Source organism: Glycine soja, chromosome 3, assembly GCF_004193775.1.
Source record: "Glycine soja cultivar W05 chromosome 3, ASM419377v2, whole genome shotgun sequence".
In the NCBI taxonomy this organism is placed as follows: domain Eukaryota; kingdom Viridiplantae; phylum Streptophyta; class Magnoliopsida; order Fabales; family Fabaceae; genus Glycine; species Glycine soja.
Genome location: NC_041004.1, coordinates 28,795,657 through 28,822,588, shown reverse-complemented (window position 1 = coordinate 28,822,588; position 26,932 = coordinate 28,795,657). Strand labels below are relative to the sequence as shown.

General features: G+C 32.7%; 1 protein-coding gene across 1 annotated transcript; it reads left to right on the top strand.

Moving 5' to 3' along the window:
• The first annotated feature begins 13,672 nt into the window (after positions 1-13,672).
• On the top strand, positions 13,673-23,169 carry LOC114406379. The gene is made up of 4 exons (XM_028369073.1): positions 13,673-13,992; positions 16,986-17,196; positions 18,040-21,682; positions 21,813-23,169. The coding sequence occupies exons 1-4, from the start codon at positions 13,831-13,833 to the stop codon at positions 22,903-22,905; spliced, it is 5,109 nt and encodes a 1,702-aa protein (XP_028224874.1). The 5' UTR covers positions 13,673-13,830; the 3' UTR covers positions 22,906-23,169.
• Positions 23,170-26,932: the final 3,763 nt, after the last annotated feature.

Sequence of the window (26,932 nt, the reverse complement as noted above, 5' to 3'; positions counted from 1 at the left end):
CTATTTACTTCTTTATTAAATTTTAGATGGGCATAAGAGTTTGTTTAAATACTATAGTTTTCCTCTTTAATTTAGAATTTTCCTTAAAAAAAACATGAGTCCCGTGGTAATATAGATTGTTGTTGTATGAGGTTTATGTTGTCTGAAGACATGGGGAGTGTGAATCTCAGGCATGAAATTATGTGTATGTATGTGGAATATGATTGCTTGTGATGTTGATGATGATATTGAGATCAAATGTTGATGATGTTGAAAATGCATTGTGATGATGTTATGTTGTGTATGTACACGGGGGGTGCAGTGACCATGTTGGATAACCCTAGTAGGGAAATAGAGTGGTTAAAGAGTTTTAAGCATCTCTGGAGAGGGATGACTTAAAATCTTTAACTATCCACAGTCAGTGCATTGATGGTGCCCATGTTTCATACGTAGTATGTTGTGTATGTACATGGGGGGTGCAACGACCTTGTTGGATATCTCTGGTGAGGAAATATAGTGGTTAAAGAGTTTTAAGCATTTCTGGAGGGGGATGACTTATAATCTTTAATTATCCACAGTCAGTGCATTGATGGTGTCTATGTTTCATACTTCATATTGCATGGAAATAGTACAAACTTTGTCAATAAGTACTCAAAGTTTTTCATGAGAGAAAAAATACTTCTACTTGAGGGCATGTCACTCGGTTTGGAACTCCCTTGTGACTCAAGCTGATCATCGTGGGGGGGGGGGGAGGAGTTGCCTGTGCAAGACAGGGTGACCTCGATACTTACTGCCTAATTTTCCTAAGTGAGAGTATCGTGTGGACACACTTAGACTATTTCCTTGGGGATGATACCACATTGCATTTGAGAGTTGAGGTCAGGTGCATGCATCATACTGAGCATGATTGATTGGAACCATGGACGGATGATGACTATTTGTTGAGTGTGTGTTAGACTAATGAATGTTTGTGTAAGCTTATGATATATGTTAATCTTTTCTTACTAATCATGGTTATTTGATTTTTTTTGTATTAATTTCTTTTATAATAAATTCACCCCTCGCAATTTTATACCGTGTGGTTGGTACCTGTGATGACCGCGAACCTTTGTTCGTGGGAGCAGAATGACAGCAGTAGAGTATGAGAAGTGAGCTTCTTTTACGGAGTTGTCGAGCTGACGTGATGACGTTGAGATTATTTTGAGAGAGAGTTGTGTTTTGTTAATCAACTCCTCCATAGCTGGTTTTATAATTCTTTTTGTTGAATTGAGGATGTAAATTGTAACATCCTATTTTTCGTAAATTAATTTCAAAAAAATTATTATTTATAAATAAATAGAGTTTTAGAAAAATGATGAGATTTTTCTAATTAAATGAATAAGGAGAAATAACTTTATTTAAATAATGGTTTGAGAGAAAATAAAAAAAGGTATTCGTTTGATAGGAAATAAAAGAGTTTCTTTCTATAAAATAATAAAAATAAATAAATAGAGTAAATAATAGGTTGTGAGTACCCTAGTTTTAAATAGCATTAGGTCATTTTTTACACTAGCGATGCCTCATCTTTTTCTGAATTTCGTTTTCCCCTCTTTTTCTTCCAAAACCCTCTCTTTCCCCGCATACCACCAAACTTGTCTTAGAAAAACAATGATCTCGGACTCATTCATCGTTGGATCATTGTGAAAATTGAGCACCAGGTTCGTGATTCATTTACAAACATTCTCACCGTTGGAAATTTCAGAATCATGTCGAAGTTGAGAGAAATATACTTCACATCGTAGCATTTTCTTTTCCCGCTGAAACTCACAACTGTTTTGGTAAAACTAAGATCCCGGATTCGTTAACCATTGGATTGTCGTAAAATTTTAATATTTGGTTAGAGATTCAATTCCACACACCTTCACCATTGGGATGTGTAAAGTAATATCCATGGAGAGAGGAAATAGAATCACACAAAGACAGTACAAAATGGAGGCTTCAATCCCATAAAAACCCTATCAATCATCATGATGAGACCTCTACTATGTAAAACTCATAAGAATTCAGTTATTTCATAATTCTCACAAAAAGAAACCACAAAAAATGGAGGCTCATTGCTAATTTTCATCTACTTTTTTATGCATTTTGTGCTCTTAAATATTAATTATCATTATTCCATATGGAATACTCTTTACCCAAATTTTGAGGCTAGCTAGAGTGGAGGTTTCTTTGATAGAGCATCATCTGGAGCCACCCAACTAAATGAGGCAACCTTTGTGAAGATGGGGACTGTTTAAAAATTCCAAGACCATGTGCAAAGGCACATAAAGAAGAAAGTGAAGAAGAAGGTGATTGAGACTCCTTTATGTGACGCTAATCAGAATTCAAGTTAATCCTTTTGATCTAGAGTCTGAAGTGTCTTCTCAACAAACGCAGGGGGAGCAAGCCAAACCAAACACAAGCTACCCACTAAAAGAAAAGACCAACCTCCATCTTCTAACCCCAAACCCCCAATCTTATCCAAAAAGCCAAGAACCTAACCTCTATTTGACCCTAAAAAAACAAAGGGTTCAAACTCTAACTCAGACCATGCACTCAAACCCAAAATTCCTACCATCAGAATCAAACTTTCTAGACCCAACTATTAGCAGCACCTTCACCACCATCACCTCACCCTCTTCAAAACCTTGAACCTTCCCAACCCAAACCAGCCTCACCATCATGTGAGGTGGAAATCATAAAAACTTGTACCCTTTTACGTTCACCTTCCTAGGCCCTTCCTTCTCAGTCTACACCTAAATCTGCTTCACCCCTCCCAATAAGGCTGAAGTTGTTGCCATTACTATGGCAAATCAATGCTATCTTGCAAATGTTAATAGAAAAGCAATAGCAGAAAAGGCCATAAAGAAGATGGGAGAGGCAAAAGCAGCAAAGAAGGTCGCTACCATTGAGGAAGTTATTATAGAATCTCTGAAAACCTCGACAAGGGAAGATGAGTTGAGAAATGAATCTGATATTGAGCAAGTACTTGATGAGGTGGTGCTTGAAGTTGTAAAAGTTGTGTCTGAAGAGGAATTGCAGAAGGCTGAGTTGAATGCAAGAATGCATTTAGCTTTGGAAACAGGTGTTGAGATATTCTCATAGCTTTTGCTGAAAGAGATGTTGAACTCTAACCAACCATGGTGTGAGAGCCAATAGCTGAAAAAGAAAGAAAGGCTCTAGATGTTGCAATGCTTTAGTTTGTTATTAAAGTCTCATTGCAAGTGTCTGATGTTGCTACTGATTTAGACACTATTGAAATAGACCTTGGGGTTATACCTTTATACCATTGCACATTCATAACTATAGATGAAGTTGTTGTTGATGCTCTGCTTGCTCAACCTATATTAGAAGGGGACATCTCAAGATTGGAGAACATCTATGGAGCCACTAGTCTGTCCCTTTTGATGTTATGAAAGTTAGACTAGAAATCAGGAAAAGAGTTGACATTGTTGCTACACCATAACTCTTAACTGATATTTTCAATAATTTGCATCATCATTTGAGTAGAACAAATGGAGACTCAATTGATTGGCCGTTACCCTCAAAATCTAAACCTCGGATTGAACCTAAGCCAATCCCTATTTTAGACAGAAACGTTAGACTTTACCACGACTTTGGGGGATACAAATTGTTTTAAGGGTAGACTAACAATTGAGCTTGGAGAGAGAAGATGGACATTGTCACCCAACGCTTAAACCCATAAATGCAAAAGATTGAGCTTCAAAAGTTAGATATGGTCAAGTTATGGAAAGAAGGTGTGTTAGGGATTGATCCTTTCTCATGTTCATCTTCTAAGACCTTGTAATAAGAAGAGGTCCATGCTTTGTCCAATTATTTTGGAAGAACAAGTCACATAAGGGATTTTCCTTCAAGGAATCCCTCTCCTCCAAACCTCAACAGGATCATCTTCGAACACAGACCAACTGACATAAAGGTCTATCCTCTAGGAGCTACACTTTGGGCAAGAATAGAGGTTGCATATGATGAAATGCCTTTCTATACTCCTCTAGACCTACAACGACTTCTTGGTTTGATGGCTACATTTAACGTAGTTCTTCCCTAGAATCATGCTCAATCTGGGGAATCCTTCTATATAGAAGAAATCTATCTTGAAGATCTTGAGATGAGTTGAGGCTTCTCAGATTGAGAGTTCTATGATTATGGCTCACAGATATGTCTGTGCTTAAACTAGTACAAGGATGAAATCAGGGCAAGACAAGCTTCATTCATATGACTGTAGCGAATAAATGTGCATCTACCTTTTAAGTTAGGCTCTCAATTTCTCGGGTTTGAGATGAGCCAGTATAATTCTTTGTGCGCTTCTTTATTTTGTTTTGATTGGCAAAGGGTTTGAATTTATTTTTAGATCTTATATCTTGTTTTGTTTTTCTCATTGTCTAATATAGTTTGATCTTTAAGTGTTTTTAGGTCTATTTACATCAAATGATAAACATTTTTTCATTCTTTTAAAAAGTTTTAAATTTCTAAAAATATAATTCAATCCTGCTTCTTGCGTTATTTTCTTCTACAAAAATGATGAAACATTTTTTTCAAAATAGATTTATATTTTATCTTATTTTTGAGTTAGTAACTACGACAAATACACATGGATAAAATCAAATAATTACGTGAGTTTGCATATGTGTGTGTGTGTGTGTGTGTGTGTGTAATTGAACATATAAAGGAGAATATATACGAATATATTTAAATAATTCTTGTTTTATTAAAGAAAACAATAAAATTAATTAATTAACAACGTATGTCAGACAATAACGGTTGGCACAAGCAATAACGGCTTATGTTCTTTTCTGGTTGGCCCTTGGGTATGAAACAAATCGTGTTTGGAGAGAAATATTTACCTAGTATACGCTCACGATCCTTGATAAAGATTAGTCACCAATTTTCAGTAGCTAACACAATCTATGATAAGCAAACATAAGAAAGAAAAATCAATACAGTGCATTACCAATTTGTTCTATTTTCTATTTCCATACAAACAAGTCTTCATTTGTTTGAACTAGAATGAAAGGTCTATTCAAACTTAAACCACACAATATGATCAAAGTTTAGTACTTTAGTATCATTACAATGAGATGATATCAACATTTTAAATGTTTAGTCGAGAAGTTGACTACTTACACAATGTCCTTACATCAAGCTGAATGAGACTTCTCGTCGCGAGTATCGCCTGTGGCACCAAATCGTGTGAAGCACGGGCGTACAGGCACCGCACTACGTTCTTCACATCTTGTGAGTTCAATGGTCTCAATAGACAATGCCCCAGGATTTTGAGTGAAGGTCGTCGAATCTCCCATGATAAAGGAATCCTCTCCCTTTTCCTTCCATATCATCACGAATCTCGACTGCATTGGCAAAATTGTTTGCCAACAATTTTGCCATCGTGGTTGAGCTCATTGCGGCAGGGGCAGTGGGAGGCACCATTGCCTCAAGTGGCAACGAATTGGCAGAAGTGGAGCTTAAACTGGGCGGGCATGCGCATGTGGAATGTGACACCCTTTACCCTAATATATATATTTATATAATAAAATACATGAAAATATGAAATTACATAAAATGATTTTATTCAATAAACATAAAGGAGCTCTCGTAAGTAAAACGTTCACATTCATGTTAATCACCAAATTAAAAACTTATCAATTAAGGGTATGAAAATATTTATTATAATAAAGATAAAAAATAATGTCAATAAATTACATACATAAATATTTTCAAAAATATAAAATACTATCATTTTATTTAATTATGTATCTTTACAGTATAATTTAATTCTTTTAAAAAATTTCGTAACTAATTAAATAAATTTAAATATAAATAAAAAAGACTAATAAATAATTAGAATATCTTAATATAGGTAAGAAATATTATCAATAAATCACATATAAAAATATTAAAAAGATAATAAAATACTATCATTTTATGAAATGATAATTTATGCAAAAAAATTTACATTAAAGATAAAATTTATATTATAAAATAATTTTTGAATAGTGTGATAAAATACATAAGATTATAAAAATATAATATATAAAATAAAAATCAAGCTTATATAAGTATACATATTTTAATTTATGTGAAAATATAATTTAATCTTATATATTATATTTTAAAAGATAATATATAAGATTATAAAATATAATAAATTAAAAAAGAATAAAATTTGAATTTTAAACTATTTTTGCATAAAACTTATATTAATACTATATTTTGCACCAAATATTCAAATGAGCACTTGGGTATAGTGGTTAAAGAGTGTTTCTTATTTCAAGGATCATGATTTTAATCCTTCCTTAAGCATTTTTTTAGTTCTTATTTTTTAAGAAAATATTGGTAAACATCTAGTCAACATTTAAAATTCAATGGTCAACGGTTAATCAACGGTTTAAATGGGGACTAAGATAGTGTATTTTGAGATATATAGGGACTCAATCAGTGAATTAAAAAATAAGGGACCGATGTAGTGTAATAGGAAAAATAGGGGGATAGATTTTGCAATTAAGCCAAACAGAAACTCATGTCTCAATATCACATCCTATCAAAGCATTATGTCCTCCAGCACGAGGAGTAAGTTATCACATTCCTAAATGAATAAAGATAAATGAAGATACATATATATAGTATAAGTATAACAAGCTCAACTTAACAAGTTCGCATCATTTTATCACTCATCGTGTAGCATCACTTGTCCCAAGGATTTAATCACAAAATCATATTTCATTCCATTGCGTAGTAAGTCAAAATGATCATTACACGAGCATCATGCAACAGATACACTAAGACTCAATCCTATATAATGAAATATGGTATCATGTCAATGAAAAATCTCATCGCGCGCCTAAGAGTACATGATAAGACAGACTACACATTAGTAAGTCAGATCACTCTCACTAGATAAAATCATAGGGAGACCAGTTAGGGTCACGTTATTTTGCAAGAATGTTCTAACCATGGGGGATCGACACAGGCTTAAAGGAGTACTCAAATAAGGTGTATTTACCCCCAATGCCTAGACTCCAAAGAGTCTATTAGAGCCTCTGTCTCCTGATTCAGATTCAACCTAGAAAACATTTTAGCATGCAAACTGTAGAAGCAAATGACTTTGATGTTTTGATGATGATCATGATGATTTGATGCAAATGATGCAAATGATTCAAGAATACAAGCCACAACATCAAGATGATCACTAGTATTTTAGGAAGGGAATTCCTAATTGATTTAGCAAAGGTTTGGCCAAGTAATTTGAGTTAAAAAGTGTTTTTCAAGATATTTACTCTATGGTAATCGATTACCAGAGGATGTAATCGATTACCAGTGGCCAAAAATGGTTTACAACAGCTACTAAATATTTGAATTCAAATTTTAGACTGTGTAATCGATTACACCATATTGGTAATCGATTACCAACAGTTAATAAACGTTTTAATTCAAATATTAAAGTCTGTAATCGATTACACAATTATTATAATCGATTACCAGAGGAGATTTTCAGAAAATAACTTTCAAGAGTCACATCTATTCAAATGTTTTATGTATGGCCATCAAAGGTCTATTTATATGTGACTTGGAAACACGAATAAAGTGAGAGTTTTTGATAGCCCAAAAAGTTTTATCCTCTCAAAAGATTAAGAGAGTTTTTCTAAATTGAAATGTCTTATCCTCTCAAAGAATTCCTTGGTCAAACACTTGCATATTCAAATAAGGAATTGTGATTGATCTTCATTGTACAATCTGTCTCTTTCAAGAGAGATTTCTTCTTCTTTTCTTTTTACTTCTGAAAAAGGGTTAAGAGACTGAGGGTCTCTTGTTGTAAAGGATTCCTGAACACAAGGGAAGGGTTGTCCCTGTGTGATTCAGACTTTGTAAAAGGATTTTACAAAGAGAGTGGAAAATCTCAAGTGGGTTGCTTGAGGACTGGACGTAGGCACAGGAAGTGACCGAACCAGTATAAATCAAGTTTGCATTTCTCTCTTCCCTTAAACTTCTTTTATTTATTGCTATTTATCTTTTGCCTTTAAATAAGTTTATTCTGAATTATCTTTTGAGTAATTCATGTTAAGGGTGCATTGTTAATCTAAAAAGAGAGAGCGAAATTTTAAATTGGGGAATAGTTCTTGTTATCTTAATTCAACCCCCCCTTCTTAAGATAACTGAGGCCATTTTTCTAACACAAACTCTATCTATGAAGTATAAAAAACACACTACTCCTCAATTGTTCTCAAAATAATTTTAACTCGTCGCGCCTCAAAGTGATTCAACTCGTCGGGTTTTCACAATGGACTTGATCACAACACTCGTCGTGCATTAACTTGACGCCCTTAAAGGGTATTACAATCGTGTGATTGTACAATTCATTGCTCACAACTTAATACACACAACAACTCAATACACGTGTGATATCACAATTTAACACATACCCAACTTATCACATACAACCAATCTCAATCACAATGATATAATACAAAAGCAACATGTTATCACACCTCATGATTCATATACGCATCACACAATATTAATATATACATGGCACAACACAAACTTTACCTATGCATTACACACTACACATAACTACTCAGTTGTTTTCAAAATCATTTTAACTCGTCAGGTTCCCACAATGGATCTCATCACAATACTTGTCATGAAAAAACTCGTCGCCCTTAAAGGATCTTACAGTTGTGGGATTGTACAGTTCATAGCTCACAAATCAATGCACACATCTCAAAACATGTGCGATCTCACAATTTAACACATACTCAACTTGTCACTTACACATAGTTCATCACACTTCCATAATCCCAAGACAACACATTATCATGCCTCATGTATCATATAAATGTCACACAATAATAATATTAATATGTTATGTTCATATGATTAAACACCTCAAACAATTTCACATAATCATATCAAAATTAAGTGAATCAAAATCATAGGTCACAAACACGAAAACACCAAGAACACTTAATTTTATCAATCAATTCGCATTAGAGCATCAATTGGTCAGTCAAACACAATAATATCATAATTATAATCGTAAAGGAAGAATTACAATACAATAAACATCCCAAAATAAAACCTAATTTGATCCTCTAAGGATTCCTACACATGTTCATTTTAACCCTAATTGTGATAAACTCATCCTTTACTTCTAAACGGGCTCACGTGTGTAGTCTAGAAGCAATAATGGTGTCTCTAGTGGTTCCCTAAGATTCCTCGAGCTTTTCTTATGGTTGCTCTACTAGGGTTTCCAAGTGTTAAAGAGAAGGAGAATGGATTGAAACCTCAATTTCACTATCTCTGTGCGAGCAAAATTTATCTCTCTACATACATTATTTCACGGATCCCAACAGTGAGAATATGTGAAATTAAGTTCCATAGGTAGTGTCCAAATTTTAGGATGATCCAACAGTTAACCAATTTGAGATTGTAATTTTACTGAGAGAAGTTTGGGTGTATGCAAGAAAAAAGAAGGGTTTGGGAGAGGAAGAAGTGATAATGAATTTGAGACGAAGAAAAAGCATAGAAACATATTATAAATATGAAAACTGACCTAATATGTTTCTATTTATAGTTAGGGGTACTCTGAACCTATTATTTACTCTATTTTATTTATTTTATTATTTTATATAAAGGAACTTTATTTTACTATTTCATTAAATAAATAACCAATTGAAACATCATTTTATTTTCTAAAACATCATTTTAATATATTTATTTTCTAATACTATGAAACTCTTATTTTAATTAACAAAAAAAACCTTTTTCTCTCATTTATTTAATTTCTAAAAACTCTATTAATTTTTAAATAAAACTCTTTTTTTTATTTTACGAAAAACGAGGTGTTACATGGGAGCTTTGGGAGAAGAAGGAGTGGAGTGCGATGCCAACAATGGAGGCAGGCTTGGTGGATTTGACGTTGAGTTGGTGTTCTAAAGGGGGCGAAATGAGTCCAACCGAGGGTGGTGGGGTGAGGGTTAAGGCTAGGGGTTTGGGGCTTGATGGAGGGACGTGTGGTAGATGTCAGAGATTGTGACCACAAGCAATTTGCCACTGCGGGATTTGGTCTCGGTGGCGTAGAAGGCGGAGAGGACAACTTTGAACCCCTCAAGGGACGGTGGCTCCGGGGAGTGGATGCAGGAGAGGTAGTGGCCAAGGAGGAAGAGGATGAAAGAGAGGTCTACCAGGTGGAGGTGGGGGTCAGATGAGAGGAAGATGGTTAGGGGTTTCAAACATAGCCATAATCGAATGAGAGTGAGAGTTAGAGGGATAGAGTAAGAAGCGAGAGAGTAAATGACACTTACTTCTAAGACAATTTTCTAAAAACCGTTTTAGAATGATAACATTCTAAAACAATTTTTGAAAATCGTCATGCATTGGCAACCATTCTAAGATGGTTTTTGCGAAACCATCGTGGAATGGTAGTTTCCAATACGATTTTCGTAAAATCGTCTTCATTGAAAAACCTCCTATTTATAAAATTGTCACTGCCTAATATACTAAGACGGTTCTTGGGGAACCATTGTCGTTTCGCCTTTGTAGAAAACATTTTTTCTAGTAGTGACATTAGTTACCCTCTCTCAAAGTATGATTGAAAGAAAGCCAAAGTTATAGTTCTTCAACACCTTGATCTTATTAATGATAGCGGTATAGGGATGCCACTGTATATCAAGAAATTATTAGAAGATTCAGGACCAGTACGTCATCTATGGTCCTAAAGCCGTAAAAACCTAAGAAACCCAACTTCCAATTGCCATAAGTGTCATAGATTACTCTTCCATAATTAGATAGACCTAGATTGCCTAGAGAGCTACCATTAATGACGTGTTCGATAAAATATTTTGGTTAGTTTCTAACTTTTATTACTGGCTGAAAAACTTGTTTGACTATTCGGAAAATGAACTTTTTTAGTAGATTTTTAATAACTTTTAGTGTTTCTTAAACGGTACTTAAAGTAACATTTTTTAAAACACTAGCTTTTAGTTTTTTATATTTTCTTTCACTTTTATCCTCAATATACATACATATATATTTATATATACGTTTTTCTTGTTACCTTTTTTAAATAAATTTCGATTTTATTATTTTTTTGTTTTATACTTTTCAAGTATTTCAATAGTTAATTTTATCAAACGTTTATAATTTAATAAGTTGGATTTTTTAGCTTCTAACTACCCGTTAATCTTTCATTTAGTTTTGTAAAACATAATCAATATTAATCTATACAAAGTTCTCTCGTGGAGATTGCAACGAAATCAAACGTTGAGTATGAGCCTTGTTTGAAAGTTGATCCTCGTTGAGAGTTCTATGTAGAACCTGGATCTGGTTAACAGCATACCATAGTGTCCACACCCACCTATGGGAAAAAAGTTCAAAAACATTAACTGTCGGACCAAAATTATAAATATAAAAAAATTTAAACACTAAAAATATATTTTACCACAATTTTTTTTTAATAATTAATCTTAGTTGCTAGTTGACTTTTTTTTAGTGGTGTTTTTATTCCAACTATAATTTGTATTTTCTCTCTTTCTTTACATAAGATTAGAATATGAGAAACTGCTTAAGAAATTGAAACTTACTTTCACTTAAACCAATAGATATATTGATATACCCAATGATCTTATTCATTATTTGTTTTCGAGAGAAAACCAAAACAACAAAAAGAAACTCTTACAACAAAGATAGAAATTGGCCAAAAAAACGAATAATAAAAGTTTTAAACATTTTTCCTTCTAAAATATAATAATATGGAAAGTATTTATGATCATTTTCACACGTCTACTAGTAATCTTATATAATGTCAATATAAATTGTTAATTTAATTATCAATAAAAAATTATTTTAAGCTATTAAATTTAATTAAAATATATTAACGATCTAATGACTTTTTACACCATTATTATTAAATTATACTGTCAAGTATGTTAAACTTATCAACTTTTTGCATAAAAAATACATAAAAACTACATCTAAAATAATTTTTAATTTTATAAAACATAATGATGGAGATGACGATACTTAAAATATTTTAACGCATATTTTATTTGATGAATCTTTTAGAAAATTAATAGTTATATTAAATATTTTAATCTAAGTTATCTATTATTTTTAATCATAATCTAATAAGTATGATTAATAATTCTCATGTTAAAAAAATATTTTTATTGGAGTTGTATTATATATATATATATATATATATATATATAAAGAGAGACACAGATACGATGCCTTTTATTTGCTGCGTGGTGGGTATAGGTGAATTTGTTGGGATTTATTTTGAATGGATAATCCTTTATTGTGGGAACATGTAAAACAATAGTGTTATATATAAGAAAGTTTATAATATTTATATTTCTGTTTAATCAATTAAAACTCTTGATTACTAAACTTATTTATATTGCAGGTTTTCTCGGGTATGATAGGGAAATTGCTTATGACCCTACTTTTATCCTGAGCTTTCTTTAATAAATTTTTATTTGCTTGTCAAAAAGAAATATTAATTTTTTTCCTTTTGCAATTGAAAAGCACGAAGCTATTTCTCCCCATTGGTCCCGTGGAAAGGACAAGGAAATCGAAAGGAAAATTCATGGCACCCAATTCCGAATGACACTACCCTTTTACCGTACATTAATAATTGATAATTAAATCGAAGACCAACAGTTTTCTGCTTTACTTCTCCATGAAGTAGTCTTGGTCTTTCATCGATCTTTGTGACCTTTTAAGTATACCAAAATCCCATTTACCTAGGCACTCTTCTTAATCCCTTTACACATTCTCATACACTTTGCTTCATTTAATAGGAATCTCAAGAGTCTGATGGCCAAAAAGAGATAGAAATAATGAAAAAATATTAGATGGGGAAAATTCAAAAAACATTAACTAGTTGAAAAAAAAATATATCTAAAAACCAAAATTATAAATATAAAAAAATTTAAACACTAAAAATATATTTTACTCCAAACTTTTTTTAATGATTAATCTCGGTTGTTAGTTTTTTTTAGTGGTGCTTTTTATTTTCAATTACACTTTGTTTTTTTCTATCTTTCTCCGCATAAGATTAAAATATTCAAATTTACTTTCAGTCAAACCAACAAATATTTGATATACTCAATGATCTTATTCATTATTTTGTTTTCAAGAGAAAAACAAAACAACAAAAAGAAACTCTTACAACAAAGATAGAAATTGGAGAAAAAAAACGAATAATAAAAGTTTTAAACATTTTTCCTTCTAAAATATAATAATATGGAAAGTATTTATGATCATTTTCACACGTCTACTAGTAATCTTATATAATGGCAATATAAATTGTTAATTTAATTATCAATAACAAAAATATTATTTTAAGCGATTAAATTTAATTAAAATATATTAACAATCTAAAAACTTTTTACACCATCATTATTAAATTATACGGTCAAGTATGTTAAACTTATCAACTTTTTCATAAAAAATACATTTAAAATAATTTTTAATTCTATAAAATATGATAATGGTGATAAGTTAAGATAGTTAAAATATTTTAGCACAAGGAAATTGAAAGAAAAATTCAAGGCACCCAATTCCGAATGACACTACCCTTTTACCGTATATTAATAATTGATAATTAAATCGAAGACCAACAGTTTTCTGCTTTACTTCTCCACGAAGTAGTCTTGGTCTTTCATCGATCTTTGTGACATTTTAAGTAGACCAAAGTCTTGATCCCATTTAAGGCACTCTTCTTGATCCCTTTACACATTCTCACACACTTTGCTTCATTTAATAGTGATTTTGTGGTGAGCCATTTGTAGTTTTGTTTTGTGAAGTGAGGTAATGGAGATCACACCAAAGGAGCACATTGAGAAGATACGAAGGACCAAATTCTCCATTGGAGGGGAACCAAACCCATTGCGTGAGGACTTGCACCAAGCCACAAAGAATCTCTCGACTGAGCTTTATGCCAAAGATGTTCATTTCCTCATGGAGCTCGTTCAGGTACACCCATCCACCATCATTTCTGTTTTCACTTCTTTTAAGTATAATGTTATATATGTTAGCTATTGATTATGTAATAATGCTTCATTGCTTATATATAGTGTTGTGCAAACAATATTGTTCTCGGCATTCCCCCCCCCCCCCCCCCCCCCAATGTTTTGGATACCATACTTGATTTTGATTAGTGTTTACTTGTACTCGGAATGAGAATATATATATATATATATATATATATATATATATATATATATATAATTCATAAAATTCATAACAAAAATCATAATTCCTTGACGTAAAAATATATCAACAGTAAACACCGATGAAAAACAGTAATACAATTTTTATTATAATCAATAATGACTATAAATATTATTAATTTTAAAAAAATTATTATTAAAAGTTTTTAATAATAATTAATTTTTATAAAGAATCAACTGAAAAATTAAGAAACAAATAATATATTATACTATTTTAATATATAATAATAATGTCTACTATTTTATTATATATAATAATGTCTTAGATAATTTTAATATATATTATTTTATGGTATATAATATTTTAAATATTTTGAGTCATTTTGTGAAATATATACTTTAATGTACCTTATTTTTGACAAAAATAAAATTAAACGTAGTCAAATATTATTTAATTTATTATTAATATGAAAATTATTATTTAAAATAATATCAAAATTATATATTTAGGTTAATACATTTAAATGACTATGAATGCACTTAATTACAAATTATATTTCACAAATAAGTTAACTTAGAGTTCAAATTTATTTATTTTACATAAAATTCAATCTTAAAATTTATTGATGCATATATAACTTAGATTTAAATGGACAATAAAAGTGATGAATTTATAGATTTTTAGTAGAGGAGAGATATAATAAAAGATAGAATTTCTCATACATTAACACATACATAGACAAATAAGAAAAACTTGATTAGCGTGTTATGAAGTATGAATTGAACATAGATGGAAGCTGATTTTTTTTTTTCATTTTCGAAAAATATCAAAGAAAATGTTGAAAATAACTTCAGTCATGCTCTATAAACAAAACAAAAAACAAAAAAAACTTCAGTCGTGTTTTTCAAAAATTGGGCTTCATTTTAAAAAAAATTGAGGAAAACTCTTCTTTTATATATATATATATATATATATATATATATATATATATTAGATTTTAATTTAAATTTTAAAATATTTTAATCTTAATAGTATGTTATTTTTAATGATAATCTAATGATTATTATTAATTGTTTAAATGTTTTAAAGACCCGTATTCTCTGTATATATTATATATATTTTTTGAAACAGAAAAAGAAGGTAAGTAACGAACCGTCTGAATTTCATGCTGAGTTTCATACTTTAATTATATGTTTTTTTTTCAATTATTAAAATTAAGTCTTTCATCTCAAATTTTGTATAAAAATGTTTCTAAACACATTAATAAAAAATATTGGTATTAATAATAGCTAAAAATAAATAGGAATATGATGGAAATATCACACAACATTGGTTTATACAAATGGACAAAAGAAAAAGATATATAAAATATATTTAAATAAAAATGGCTTCATCCCCCCCCCTCTGTTTCACCACTCTGTATTAAGCCTTTTTTTCTTTAAATATTTTATATATTTTTCCTGTGATATTATACAAATCATTTGAAACCTTTGTTACATTCCGATTAATTATTAAATCGAATTTGGGTGAAATATTTTATTTTAACAATTAGGAACTATAAGAATAAAATATGAGTAACTAAAACTAAAAACACTAAAATTACAAACAAATTAATTTGTTGTTTAATTTTAAAGTCTCTTACCTTTTCCCTCTCTATTGTTGTTACATATAATAACTTGTTCAGATTATCTTATTTTAGGCCAAAACCGTATTTAATAAATTTTTTTTAGGAATAACAATGAAAAACATAATAATATTATTGAAATTATCTATTCTAATTTATTTTTAATATATAATTTAATACCTACACAAGTTTGGAAAATAGCTACAAAGAAATAGAAAATGTAAATTATTATTTAGTTTTGTATATTATTATCATGGAATTAAAAATTATGTATTTTTTATAATACTTTATTTTATAATTTTATTAACAACATATGTTAATTGTTTTGAATGCACAATATATGTTAAGTTTATTTTAATTATATTTTGAAAATTTTTCATTTAAGTTTCAAATAAAGATCCTTTAAACTTATGACTCAGGTCATGTATAAATCGTTGGTTATATTGTTCCGCGAGTTCCTATAATTTTATAAAATTTTCAATTAGATCAATGAACTGTTTTTTCATCTTTTAACCGGGCACTGAACAATTATTTTTAATTGGCTCCTTCCGTCTAATCGTCGTTATGAAAAGTTAATCAAACACCTAATTAGAGAACCACCTAATTAGAGGTACAGATAATAGACCAATACTTCTAGAATGTATTATAAGTACAATTAAGTCAATTATGAAAGTTTTCTAGAGTGTCATGTATAAAAAAAGGTCATGTATATATGTTATGCATTTCTATTATATACTAATTTTTATATTTTATAAAAGGAATCATACATATTTGAGAAATGTTGCACAATGGAATTGATGGATATATGAAACTTTCTTAATGGTAAATTATTAACCGAGTTTATGTGTGGCTATGGTAAAATTTGAGCATAAGTCTAGTTTCAGTAGCCAAAATGAGTAACAGTACTTGGTAGTTGCGTAAAACTGATTATCTTTATTATGCGGAAAGTCTTGGGTTAGATACTGACCCCAAAAAAAATTGTTCTGCAGAAACCTTTTGTATATATTTAGTATGGAAATGAATGAAATGTGATAAAAAAAAGCACTTTTGTTGACATCCTCTCATTTTCTATTCTCTGTCTAGCCTTGAATAATACTCTAACTGGAATAATGCAATGATATCATTCGATTAGTGATTAACTCACCACCATCAATTCTTGTCACATTCACAGAATGCAGAGGATAATAAGTATGCTGAAGGAGTGAGTCCATCACTTGAATTCATCATAACTTCAAAGGACATAACAGCTACTGGTGCATCAGCCACATTGCTAATTTTCAACAATGAAAAGGGTTTCTCTCGCGAAAACATTGAATCTATCTGCAGTGTTGGACGGTCCACGAAGAAAGGCAACAGGAGTAGTGGTTACATTGGCGAAAAAGGTACATTCTCACTCCTAAATGTCTCCACAAAAGGCTTTTATAGTTTTGTTTTAAGAAGGACAATCGTTAATGTGCTTGTTTATTAATTAAATAATTTAAATGGTATTTACATTCATGGATCACTTGTACATGCATGCATTAAGTAGACTGAATCAATTCAATGTCTAGTAATTTGTTTGTTTTTTTTAAATGACCAAAAGATATTACTACCTCCGTCCCAAAATAAGTGTCCCAAACCAAGAAAAAATTATAAATAGATGAAAGAAAATAATAGTTTTATAAAATTACTCTTATTAAATAAATGAAAAAGAAAAATATTAATATTAGATTCAAAAATTAAAGAAATATTTATTAAGGGTATGGGTGGAAAAGAGTAACTAATGTTATGTTTAAAAGTCAAATGTGACATTTATTTTGGGATGAATTTTTTTTTCAAATGCCAAGCTTATTTGGGACGGTGGTAGTATATTGAAATAAAAAGAAGACCACAAACAGTGAATCAACCTTAGAAAGAAACAATACAAAGTGGATACAATAACTAGTAATTTGTTTGAAGAGAATGCTTGTAATTGATATACCAAACAAAAGAAACAAAGGCTAATTTCACAATGCTTTAGCAAATGGACTGTGTTTCAATGCAAAATACAGTTACTCAAAATTTAAACATGTTACTCAATAATATGTTCTGTATCTTTTCAAAGGCCATGTTATTTAATATAGGATGATGATAATTCATATAATACAAAAGGCTTCTAAATCAAGAACTACAGCATTATGCATTAAAGTAGCCATATTAAACAGATGAAAATGTTTGACAGAATATCTCCCTTGGTTGAATTGCAGGAATTGGTTTCAAGAGTGTATTTTTGCTTACTGCTTATCCTTACATATTTAGCAACGGATATCAGATACGGTTCAGTGAGAAACCTTGTCCACACTGTGACATTGGATATATAGTTCCTGAGTGGGTTGAGCAAAAGCCAACCCTTCATGACATAAAGCAGATATATGGTGCTGGTGCTGGTTCTCTTCCAACTACCACAATTATCTTACCTCTAAAGCCAGACAAGGTCAAACCTGTGAAGCATCAGCTCTCAAATATTCATCCTGAAGTTCTGTTGTTCCTTTCAAAAATCAGACACCTGTCTGTAAGGGAAGATAATGAGGATCCAAAGCTGAATAGTGTGAATGCTGTATCCATTTCGAGCGAGATTAACTTTTGCACAAGGAAAAACATGAATGCTGAGTCCTACACACTTCATCTGTCGGCCGCGGAAAATGGTGGTTCTGAAAAGGAATGCAGATATTATATGTGGAAGCAAAAGTTTCCTGTCAGGTTCGAAAATGTGGTGGAAAGGAGAGAGGATGTGGAGGAATTGATAGTAACATTAGCCTTCCCAAATCAGGAGAGGCTTCATAGGGGAAAGAGCTTACCAGGAGTCTATGCATTTCTTCCTACGGAAATGGTAACTAATTTTCCCTTCATAATCCAAGCAGATTTTGTTCTGGCTTCGTCGAGGGAGACGATTCTCCTCGACAGTAAGTGGAACCAAGGGATACTAGAATGTGTTCCATCAGCTTTTATGGATGCATTCAAAACGCTTGTTTTAGGATCAGATCAAGCTCCAATATCCTGTTTGCCACCCGTGTTCAGGTTCCTTCCCATCGATAGTTCTCCTTTTGAAAAGTTAAATTATGTGAGGGAGAAAATCAAAGAAAAAATGCTTGGAGAAAGCATTATTCCTATTGAGACATACGGGGAGCAGAAGCACTTCTATAAGCCTTGTGAAGTTAGCAGGCTACTGCCCGAATTCTGGGACATTTTGGCTGAGGCTCAGGCGGAAAGAGTATACTTGCATAACCTGTCATCTCACAATGGAAGGAAAATCTTGAGTTCTTCATTTGATAAAATTGAGTATGATGACATTCTCAGTTTTTTAGGGATACAACAAGTCAACACTGATTGGTATGCGAAGTGCATCCAGAGTTCTAATCTTGTGGATGGAGTGTCAGAAGTTGTTTATCTGAATCTTTTACTGTTTATTGCTACAAATTGGTCAAGTTTTAAAAGCTCCAAAGTGACGGACATTCCATTAATCAAATATGTGGATTCAGATGGGAACCTGTCCCATTTCACTCTTGATCAATGCAGCAACCGTTATGGTGCCAAGCAAGTAGTCCTCGCAGATCCAAGTCAGCCGAGTCTTTGCTCTTGGCTGATTGATTGGAATAGCGAATTTTCATGCAAAACCTCCCGATTTTTTATGCCGGAAGTCACACAGCAAGCTATCTTGCATTCGCTCAGCAGGCATACTTTGTTGGAATGGCTAGAAAATCAAGTTCATGTTACTACTTTGGATGTGAACTATTTTGCACAAGTCCTTTGTAGTTGTATAAAAAAAGACTCCAAGCTTGCCATTAAATATGCTCATTTCTTATATCAGTCTTTCTCAAAGTTATATTTATCAAGCCGTGAGGTTCATAATTTGTGTAGTTCCATGCCACTTTTGGACAGCTATGGACATGTGATTGAATGCACTTGTAGAAAAGGGGTCCTTGTACCTGCAAATGTGAGCAAATGGGCAGACTTGATTGTTTTTAATCCATGGAGAAATGAAGATTATGTTGAGCTGGGAAAGGAGTACTTGCACCGATCTCGTAATGCAGGCCAATATACAGGTTCTGGGAAGCTCATAGAATTCCTCAAAAATCATGTTGATGCTTCTGATATTCCTCACATATATCCTCCAAATGCTGGATTTTCTGCTGTAGATACACCACTTACCAAAGACAATGCTTTTTTGCTTTTGGATTGGATTCGAAACCTGAAGTATAGGGGTGTGAATCTACCAGAGAGGTTCTTGAAATGCATAAAGGAAGGAAGCTGGCTTAAAGTTACAGTCAATGGATGGAGACCACCATCAAAGTCATTCTTAATTGGCTCATCATTGGGAAGAATTTTGCAAAGTGGTTCTGTTCTTGTTGACATTCCACTGATTGATGAGAGCTTCTATGGGAGTCGAATAAATCAGTACAAGGATGAGTTGAAAACAATTGGGGTGATGTTCAGTTGTGAAGAAGCATGTGAATTCATTGGAAGAGAACTAATGTCTCGTGCAGTGTCTTTCACTTTAAGCAGGAATCATATTCTTTTGATGCTTGAATTCATCGAATATCTGAGGCAAAATTATCTCCCTTTGGACCAATTTGTCAACAGCATCAAAGAGGGAAGTTGGCTAAGGACTTCTCATGGTCTCAGGTCTCCAACAGGATCTGTATTGTATGATTCAGGATGGAAAGTTGCATCAAAAATTAGTGTTATACCTTTCATTGATAAGGATTATTATGGTGAGGATATATGTAAATTTAAAGAGGTGCTTGAGTTGCTGGGTGTGATAGTTGGCTTCAATGAAAACTACCAAGTTGTCATTGACCATTTAAAATCGTCCTCGGAGTTGGCCAATTTGACAGCCGATGCTCTTCTTTTAACGATGAAATGTATAAGATTCTCACAAGGATCTAGCGAACTCGTAGATTCACTCAAGATAACAAGCTGCTTGAAGACAAACATGGGTTTCAAAACACCAAGTGAATGTTTCTTCTATGATCCTGTATGGGGCTGCATTTTGGAGGTATTCAGTGGTCTTCCTGTGATAGATCATAAATTCTATGGAAAGCAAATTTTCACTTACAAAGATGAATTGAAGCAAATAGGGGCTGTGGTTGACTTTGAGGAGGCTATAGAAAAAATTGCTGATCTCTTCAAACAGAAGGCATCACAAACTTTGTTTAACCGACATCATGTTAAATCGTTTCTTTCTTGTTGTAGGCTTCTGAAGGGAACTGAATACCAATTCCCTTCCAGTTTCTCAAAGATCATACATGAACAGAAGTGGTTACAAACTGGGGTTGGTGGTTATAGGTGTCCAAGAAAATGCATTTTAGATGGTCCAGAGTGGAAACCTATCTCCTCAATAACTAGTCTCCCTTTCATTGATGACAGTGAAAATTGCTATGGTAAGGGAATACATGAATACAAGGAAGAACTGAAGAGCATTGGTGTTGTTACTGAAGTGAAAGATGGGGTGAAGTTTGTGCCTGAATGTTTGAATTTTCCTTCTGATCCCTCCACCATTTCTCCTGAAAGTGTGTTTTCTTTGCTTGAATGCATCCGTCTCCTCATGCACGGGGTTGTTCCCCCCATTGAAGATGGCTTCAAAAAAAGATTGTCTCAAAATTGGTTGAAAACTCATTCTGGTTATAGGTCTCCAGGTAAGTGTTTGTTGTTTGATTCCAAGTGGAATAAGCACCTCAAGCCAACTGATGGGCCTTTCATTGATGAGAAATTTTATGGACCTGAAATTGCTTCTTACAAGAAAGAACTCAATGCAATTGGAGTCACAATTGACGTCGGGGAAGGGTGCCTCTTGGTTGCTAGTCACCTTGACTTTCTCTCTGATTATGACACCATTGAGCGAATATATAGGTACTTCCTTTTTCTCTCTAGATGATTATTCTTTTTTCTCTTTTTGGTTCACAATTATATGTTCTAGGAGATATCTATTTATTCTATTATACTTTCTCTCTGCTTATTACAAAATTGTGCAATTGTATAGGTACTTGAGTGAACACCACTGGAAACCCGAGCCTGATGATAAAGCTGCCAGAAAGATTTGGATTCCAGGAAGTGCAAAGTGGGTCTATTCTGAAAAATGTGTCATACACGACCAGGATAATCTTTTTGGTTCAAAGTTTTATGTTTTGGGAGATATGTATGATAAGAAGATTCTTCCATTTTTCTCCTTTGCCATGGAAGTCCGGAACAAGCCCTCCATTGATGATTATGTCAATCTTTGGAATGATTGGGAGAGTTCAGTGGAACAATTGTCATATGACAAGTGCTATAAGTTCTGGATGTTTATGTTGAAACATTTCAGCACAGAAACTAAGAAACTTTCCAATTGCTTGGTGAAGCTACCGGCAACATCAGGCAACAATGAAATAGTTTTGTTAGATAAAAACGATGTTTTCATTCCTGATAACCTTCATCTGAAGAAGCTTTTTCAGCAGGAGAAAGTCTTTGTCTGGTATCCTCAGAACCTGGCACCATTGTCCAGGTGTGAGTTGTTTGACGTGTACAGGAAAATTGGTGCTCGAAATATCTCTGAATCTATATGCATGGAAGAGCCGTCCTTGCTCAATGGTGTTGAACTCAAGCAAGTTGATCCTGGTAATATTTGTAATGTGAAGGTGTTGGCTAAGCTTATTCTTAGTTTTCTTTCTTCTTCTAGCCTAAAAATGGAACCAAACAAGAGGCGTGAAGCTGTTCAAGGTCTACTCAACTTGAGTTTCTTTGAGACAAAGGAAGCAGTCAATGTAAGTTACAGTTTGTCACTATCATCCGGGGCCATCATTACCAAAAAGGCAGACAGAATGGTACGGTGGCAAGGGCAAAGTTCCAAGTTTTTCACTCAAACGAACTGGCAAAGTGGAAATGCAAGTTTAATAAAATATGCTACATATTTCTCAGAAGCCATCTCAGAGGGTGTTTTGCGTGAGAATCATGATCATGTTCCTGCACTCTCTGAGCTCATCACATTGGCTTTTGTGCTGAAATTCAACAATGAGACAATTGAATTTCTTATGGAGTCCAAGAACTTGCACTGTGAGGATGAGGAGTTCCTCAGTTCTGCCTTCCCTTCTAACTAAGTCTTCTCCATAGATTTTTAAATGTTTTAATTCAGGCTTGCATGCTTCTATATACTATGCATATGCCTATTAATAAATTATGTTTATGAGGTTTTTTGTGACCTTGTCTATCAGTGGTGCGTGATTACTGAATTACCTAAGTAAAGTGTGGTATTGGCTGTTAAGATTTGAAGAATTATAAGTTACTCACTCCATTTCATGGTCAATGCTTTGTTTTCATTGTATGACTAGTCCATATTTTCATTCTATGTCTTTACTTTTGCATGCAACTGTGGTCCTTGAATTTCACTACGTGGGATTTCATTTCTGTATACCAAAATAAGAGTTCTGAAGTTAGGTAGGGTGTTCTTCATTGCAAATTTACCACACTAGAAATGTTAAGGCAAAGTGGTTTGTTCAGTAAGAAAGGTCATACTTTAGGAATTACTAAACATACCATAGTTTCAAAAGATATCTGCATCTACCACATATTGATTATAAATTATCAAATGTGGAGGAAAACATCATGTGATTATATCTACAGGTCTCAGAGAAATACATGCACAATGATTTATGATTTAAGCAAATATGGTACCTTACTTTTAGTGCCGCAACAATCACAAACTTCAATATAGTACTAACAAGGTTTCAAATTGAGGTCTCTGTTTTGTTATAATTCTTGACAATGTGGGAAATTGTGTACAAATGCCTGTAACATCCCAATTTTCGTAAACTAGATTAAAAAGGATTGTTATTTATAAATAAATAGAGTTTAAAAAAAATGATGAGATTTTATAAATAAATAAATAAGGAGATATAATTATTAATTAAAATAATGATTTGAGAGAAAATAAAAAAGATATTTTATTTATTTGTTTGATAGAGAATAAAATAAAGTTTGTTTTTATAAAATAATAAATAAATAAATAGAGTAAACAATAAGTCATAAATGCCCCTAGCTATAAATAACAACATGCTAGGTCAGTTTTCAGACCGACTCCTCTATCTCACAATGTTGTTTCTTCTCTCTTCTCCCAAAACCCTCTCTTTCTCCCGTAGGCCACCTAACCTGTCTCAGAAAAATGACTATCTCGGACTTCTTCAACGTTGGATCGTCGTGAAATTTAAACACCAGGTTCACAACCCAATTCTGAGAATTCTCACCGTTGGGAATTTCAAAATCATGTCTGAGCTCATAGGAAAACCCTTCGCATTATAGCCTTTAAATTTCCCGCAGAAACCCAAAACTGTCTCGGTAAAACTATGATCCCGATTTCCTTAACCGTTGGATTTTCATGAAATTTGGATATGTTGTTCCCAATTAAATTGCACACACTTTCACCGTTGGGATTTGCGAGATAATAATCGTGGAGGGAGAAAAAGGAATCGCATGAAGACAGTACAAGTGGAAGTTTCAATCTCTTCTCCGTCTCTCTGACGTTTGGAAATTCAATCAGAGCAGTCGGAGGAATAACTGAAGGAATCTCAGGGAACCGCTAGAGATGCTGCTGCTATTGCTGGCTGAAGACACGTGAGTCCGCTCAGAGGTAAGGGATGAGTTATTCACAATTGAGAATTAGTGAGAACATGTGTAGGGATCCTTAAAGATATCAATTGGAATGGGTTTTGGGGTGTTTTTGCAATTTTTATTTTATCCTTATAATTATTACAGTGAATTATATATGTTTGACAGACCAATTGTTGTGAAATTGATATGCTATTGTGTTGAGCGTGAACCCTATAAATCGAGTACTTTTTCTAATTAATATGAATTGATGAAATAAAGGAGAAATTAGAGAGATATTGATTTTGTATTTTTTCTTTTTCTTGTTGATTAGGTTTTTATATATAATTTAAAAAAAAATTAATATCATAATTGAAATTGACCAAAGTGTTCATATAATTATTTAGAATTTGTGCATTGAAAGCTTACTTTGTAATTTGTGATTCAATATGATGTATGCTAGTTTATATATATATAGAGGTAGTTATTTATAATAATAATTTATGTAAATAATATTGTAGAGTGTTATAGTATGATTCCAAAAATTATTAAGTGTTGGAGTTTGAGAATATTATGGTTAAATTTGATGAACATGTGTATGTTGTACCTTATGAGTATCATTAGGAATGTTATGAGATGGTTGATGTGATGTTATGAGATATTAAAGTGTGGACATGATATTCGATTGTAAATAAGTGGATGTGTTTAACACTTGATGTTACATTAATTATATCGTGAGTTATGAATTATACAATAACCCGACCAGTGTTTATGCGTACTGTTAAAGAGAAAGTGTAGGTTCCTAATTAGGAACCGGTGTTAAATTGTAGCGCAATTGTGTTAAACATGTTTAAAACATGAGTGTGAGGTAGTGGTATTGTATAATTCATGAGCAGTGCTTATAAATGAAATATGTGATGAATTGTGGAATAATATGTCGCCTTGAGATTATAATATTGTTATTGAGATTGAGTAAAAGTGTAAAGTAGAACATGTGTTAAATTGTGAGATACGTGAAAACATGTGATGGTGGATTGTGACATTATGAGATGTGAAATTGTGAATGAGTTTTGGTTGTGAATAAGTGTGTGATTAACTCTTGATGTGACATTATTTGTGTTGTAAGCTGTGAATTGTACAATAACCCGACCAGTGTTATCTTGAGAAAAGTGTAAATGCGCAGTGTTAAAGAGAAAGTGTAGATTTCTCATTTAGGAACCAGTGTTAAAGACAAAGTGTAGGTTCCTATTTAGGAACCAGTGCTAAATTGTAGCGCAATATGTTGTACGTGTTTAAGACACGAGTGTGAGGTCGTGGGTATTGTATAATTCACTAGCAGTGTCTGTGTGCTAAAATGATTTTAGGGGTTGGACCTGAATCAGGAGGGAGAGGCCCTGACGGACTCTTCGGAGTGTTGGCCTTGGGGGTCACCGGGTTTGAGTGCTCCTTTAAACCTATGCTGATCCCATATGGTTGGAGCATTCTCGCAAAACATCGTGACCCTGACTGGTCTCCCCATGATTTTACTTAGTGAGAGTGACCTGGCAAACCCATTGTGTGGTGTGTCTTGTTATGTACTCCTAAGCGCCCCAGGGTGGTTTTTCACTGACATGGTACCCCATTGCATGTAGGCTTGAGTCTTAGTATAATTGTCTCATGCGCTTGCTAATTGTTTATTATGAAATTGAGGTGTTATTATGTCTTGATCAGAGTGTGTGATTCTTGTGTAATGTGATTGATGGTTGAAAAGTGTGATTGATGGATGAAAAGTGAACTTTGAATGACAAAGTGGTGGAATTACGTGTAAGTAAGTTTTATTTGATTTATATGATATGTATATCTAGTTGTCTTGTTTCTCTATTAGTTAGGAATGTGATAACTCACTCCCAGTTTGCCGTTTGTGTTTGGATCCTGTGATGATCTTGAACTTTGTATTCGGGGGAGCAGATGACTAGGTGAACTGCTTTAAGGAATATTGTGCTGAAGGACGTCGGGACACAACGCTCTGATAAGATGTGACATTGGGATATAAGTTTTTATGTTAATTTTATGATGTTAGTCTATTTTATTTCACCTCATTGATTTAACAAAATATTTTTGTAAATTTTGACGGCCTTATTTTGAGCCGAATATATTTTTAATGAGTTTATTTGGTAATTGAAGTGAATGTGAACCTTTTATCCATGTGATTTTGTTTACCAATATATTTTATTTATTTATATATATGTCGGGGTAGAGGGTGTCACAAATGCAGTTGGTGCAACTGCAATTGAGGTCACAAAGAGCCAAAAAAGGCCTTGATGTTGCAGCCGAAATTGCGATTGGGGACCGTTTTTTAAAACCCTGATTATTAAAAAATGTCTCACCTTTTTCCTTTGTAAACTTTTCAACTGAATAAATTTCCCTGACAAAACAAACCAGACTTAAAACAACATTAATGAATCTTTGCTCAATCCATAACAAACCATGAAGACTTGTTTATCTGTAGCAAAACGGGGGTAGTATAAGGTTAAATGAGGAAATTGATATTATGGATCAGAGCCA

Coding starts and splice junctions, on each gene's coding strand:
- LOC114406379 (XM_028369073.1), top strand. CDS start 13,831: ATGGAGATCACACCAAAGGAGCACATTGAGAAGATACGAAGGACCAAA. Junction 13,993..16,985: donor TCCTCATGGAGCTCGTTCAG/GTACACCCATCC, acceptor TCACATTCACAG/AATGCAGAGGATAATAAGTA. Junction 17,197..18,039: donor TGGTTACATTGGCGAAAAAG/GTACATTCTCAC, acceptor GTTGAATTGCAG/GAATTGGTTTCAAGAGTGTA.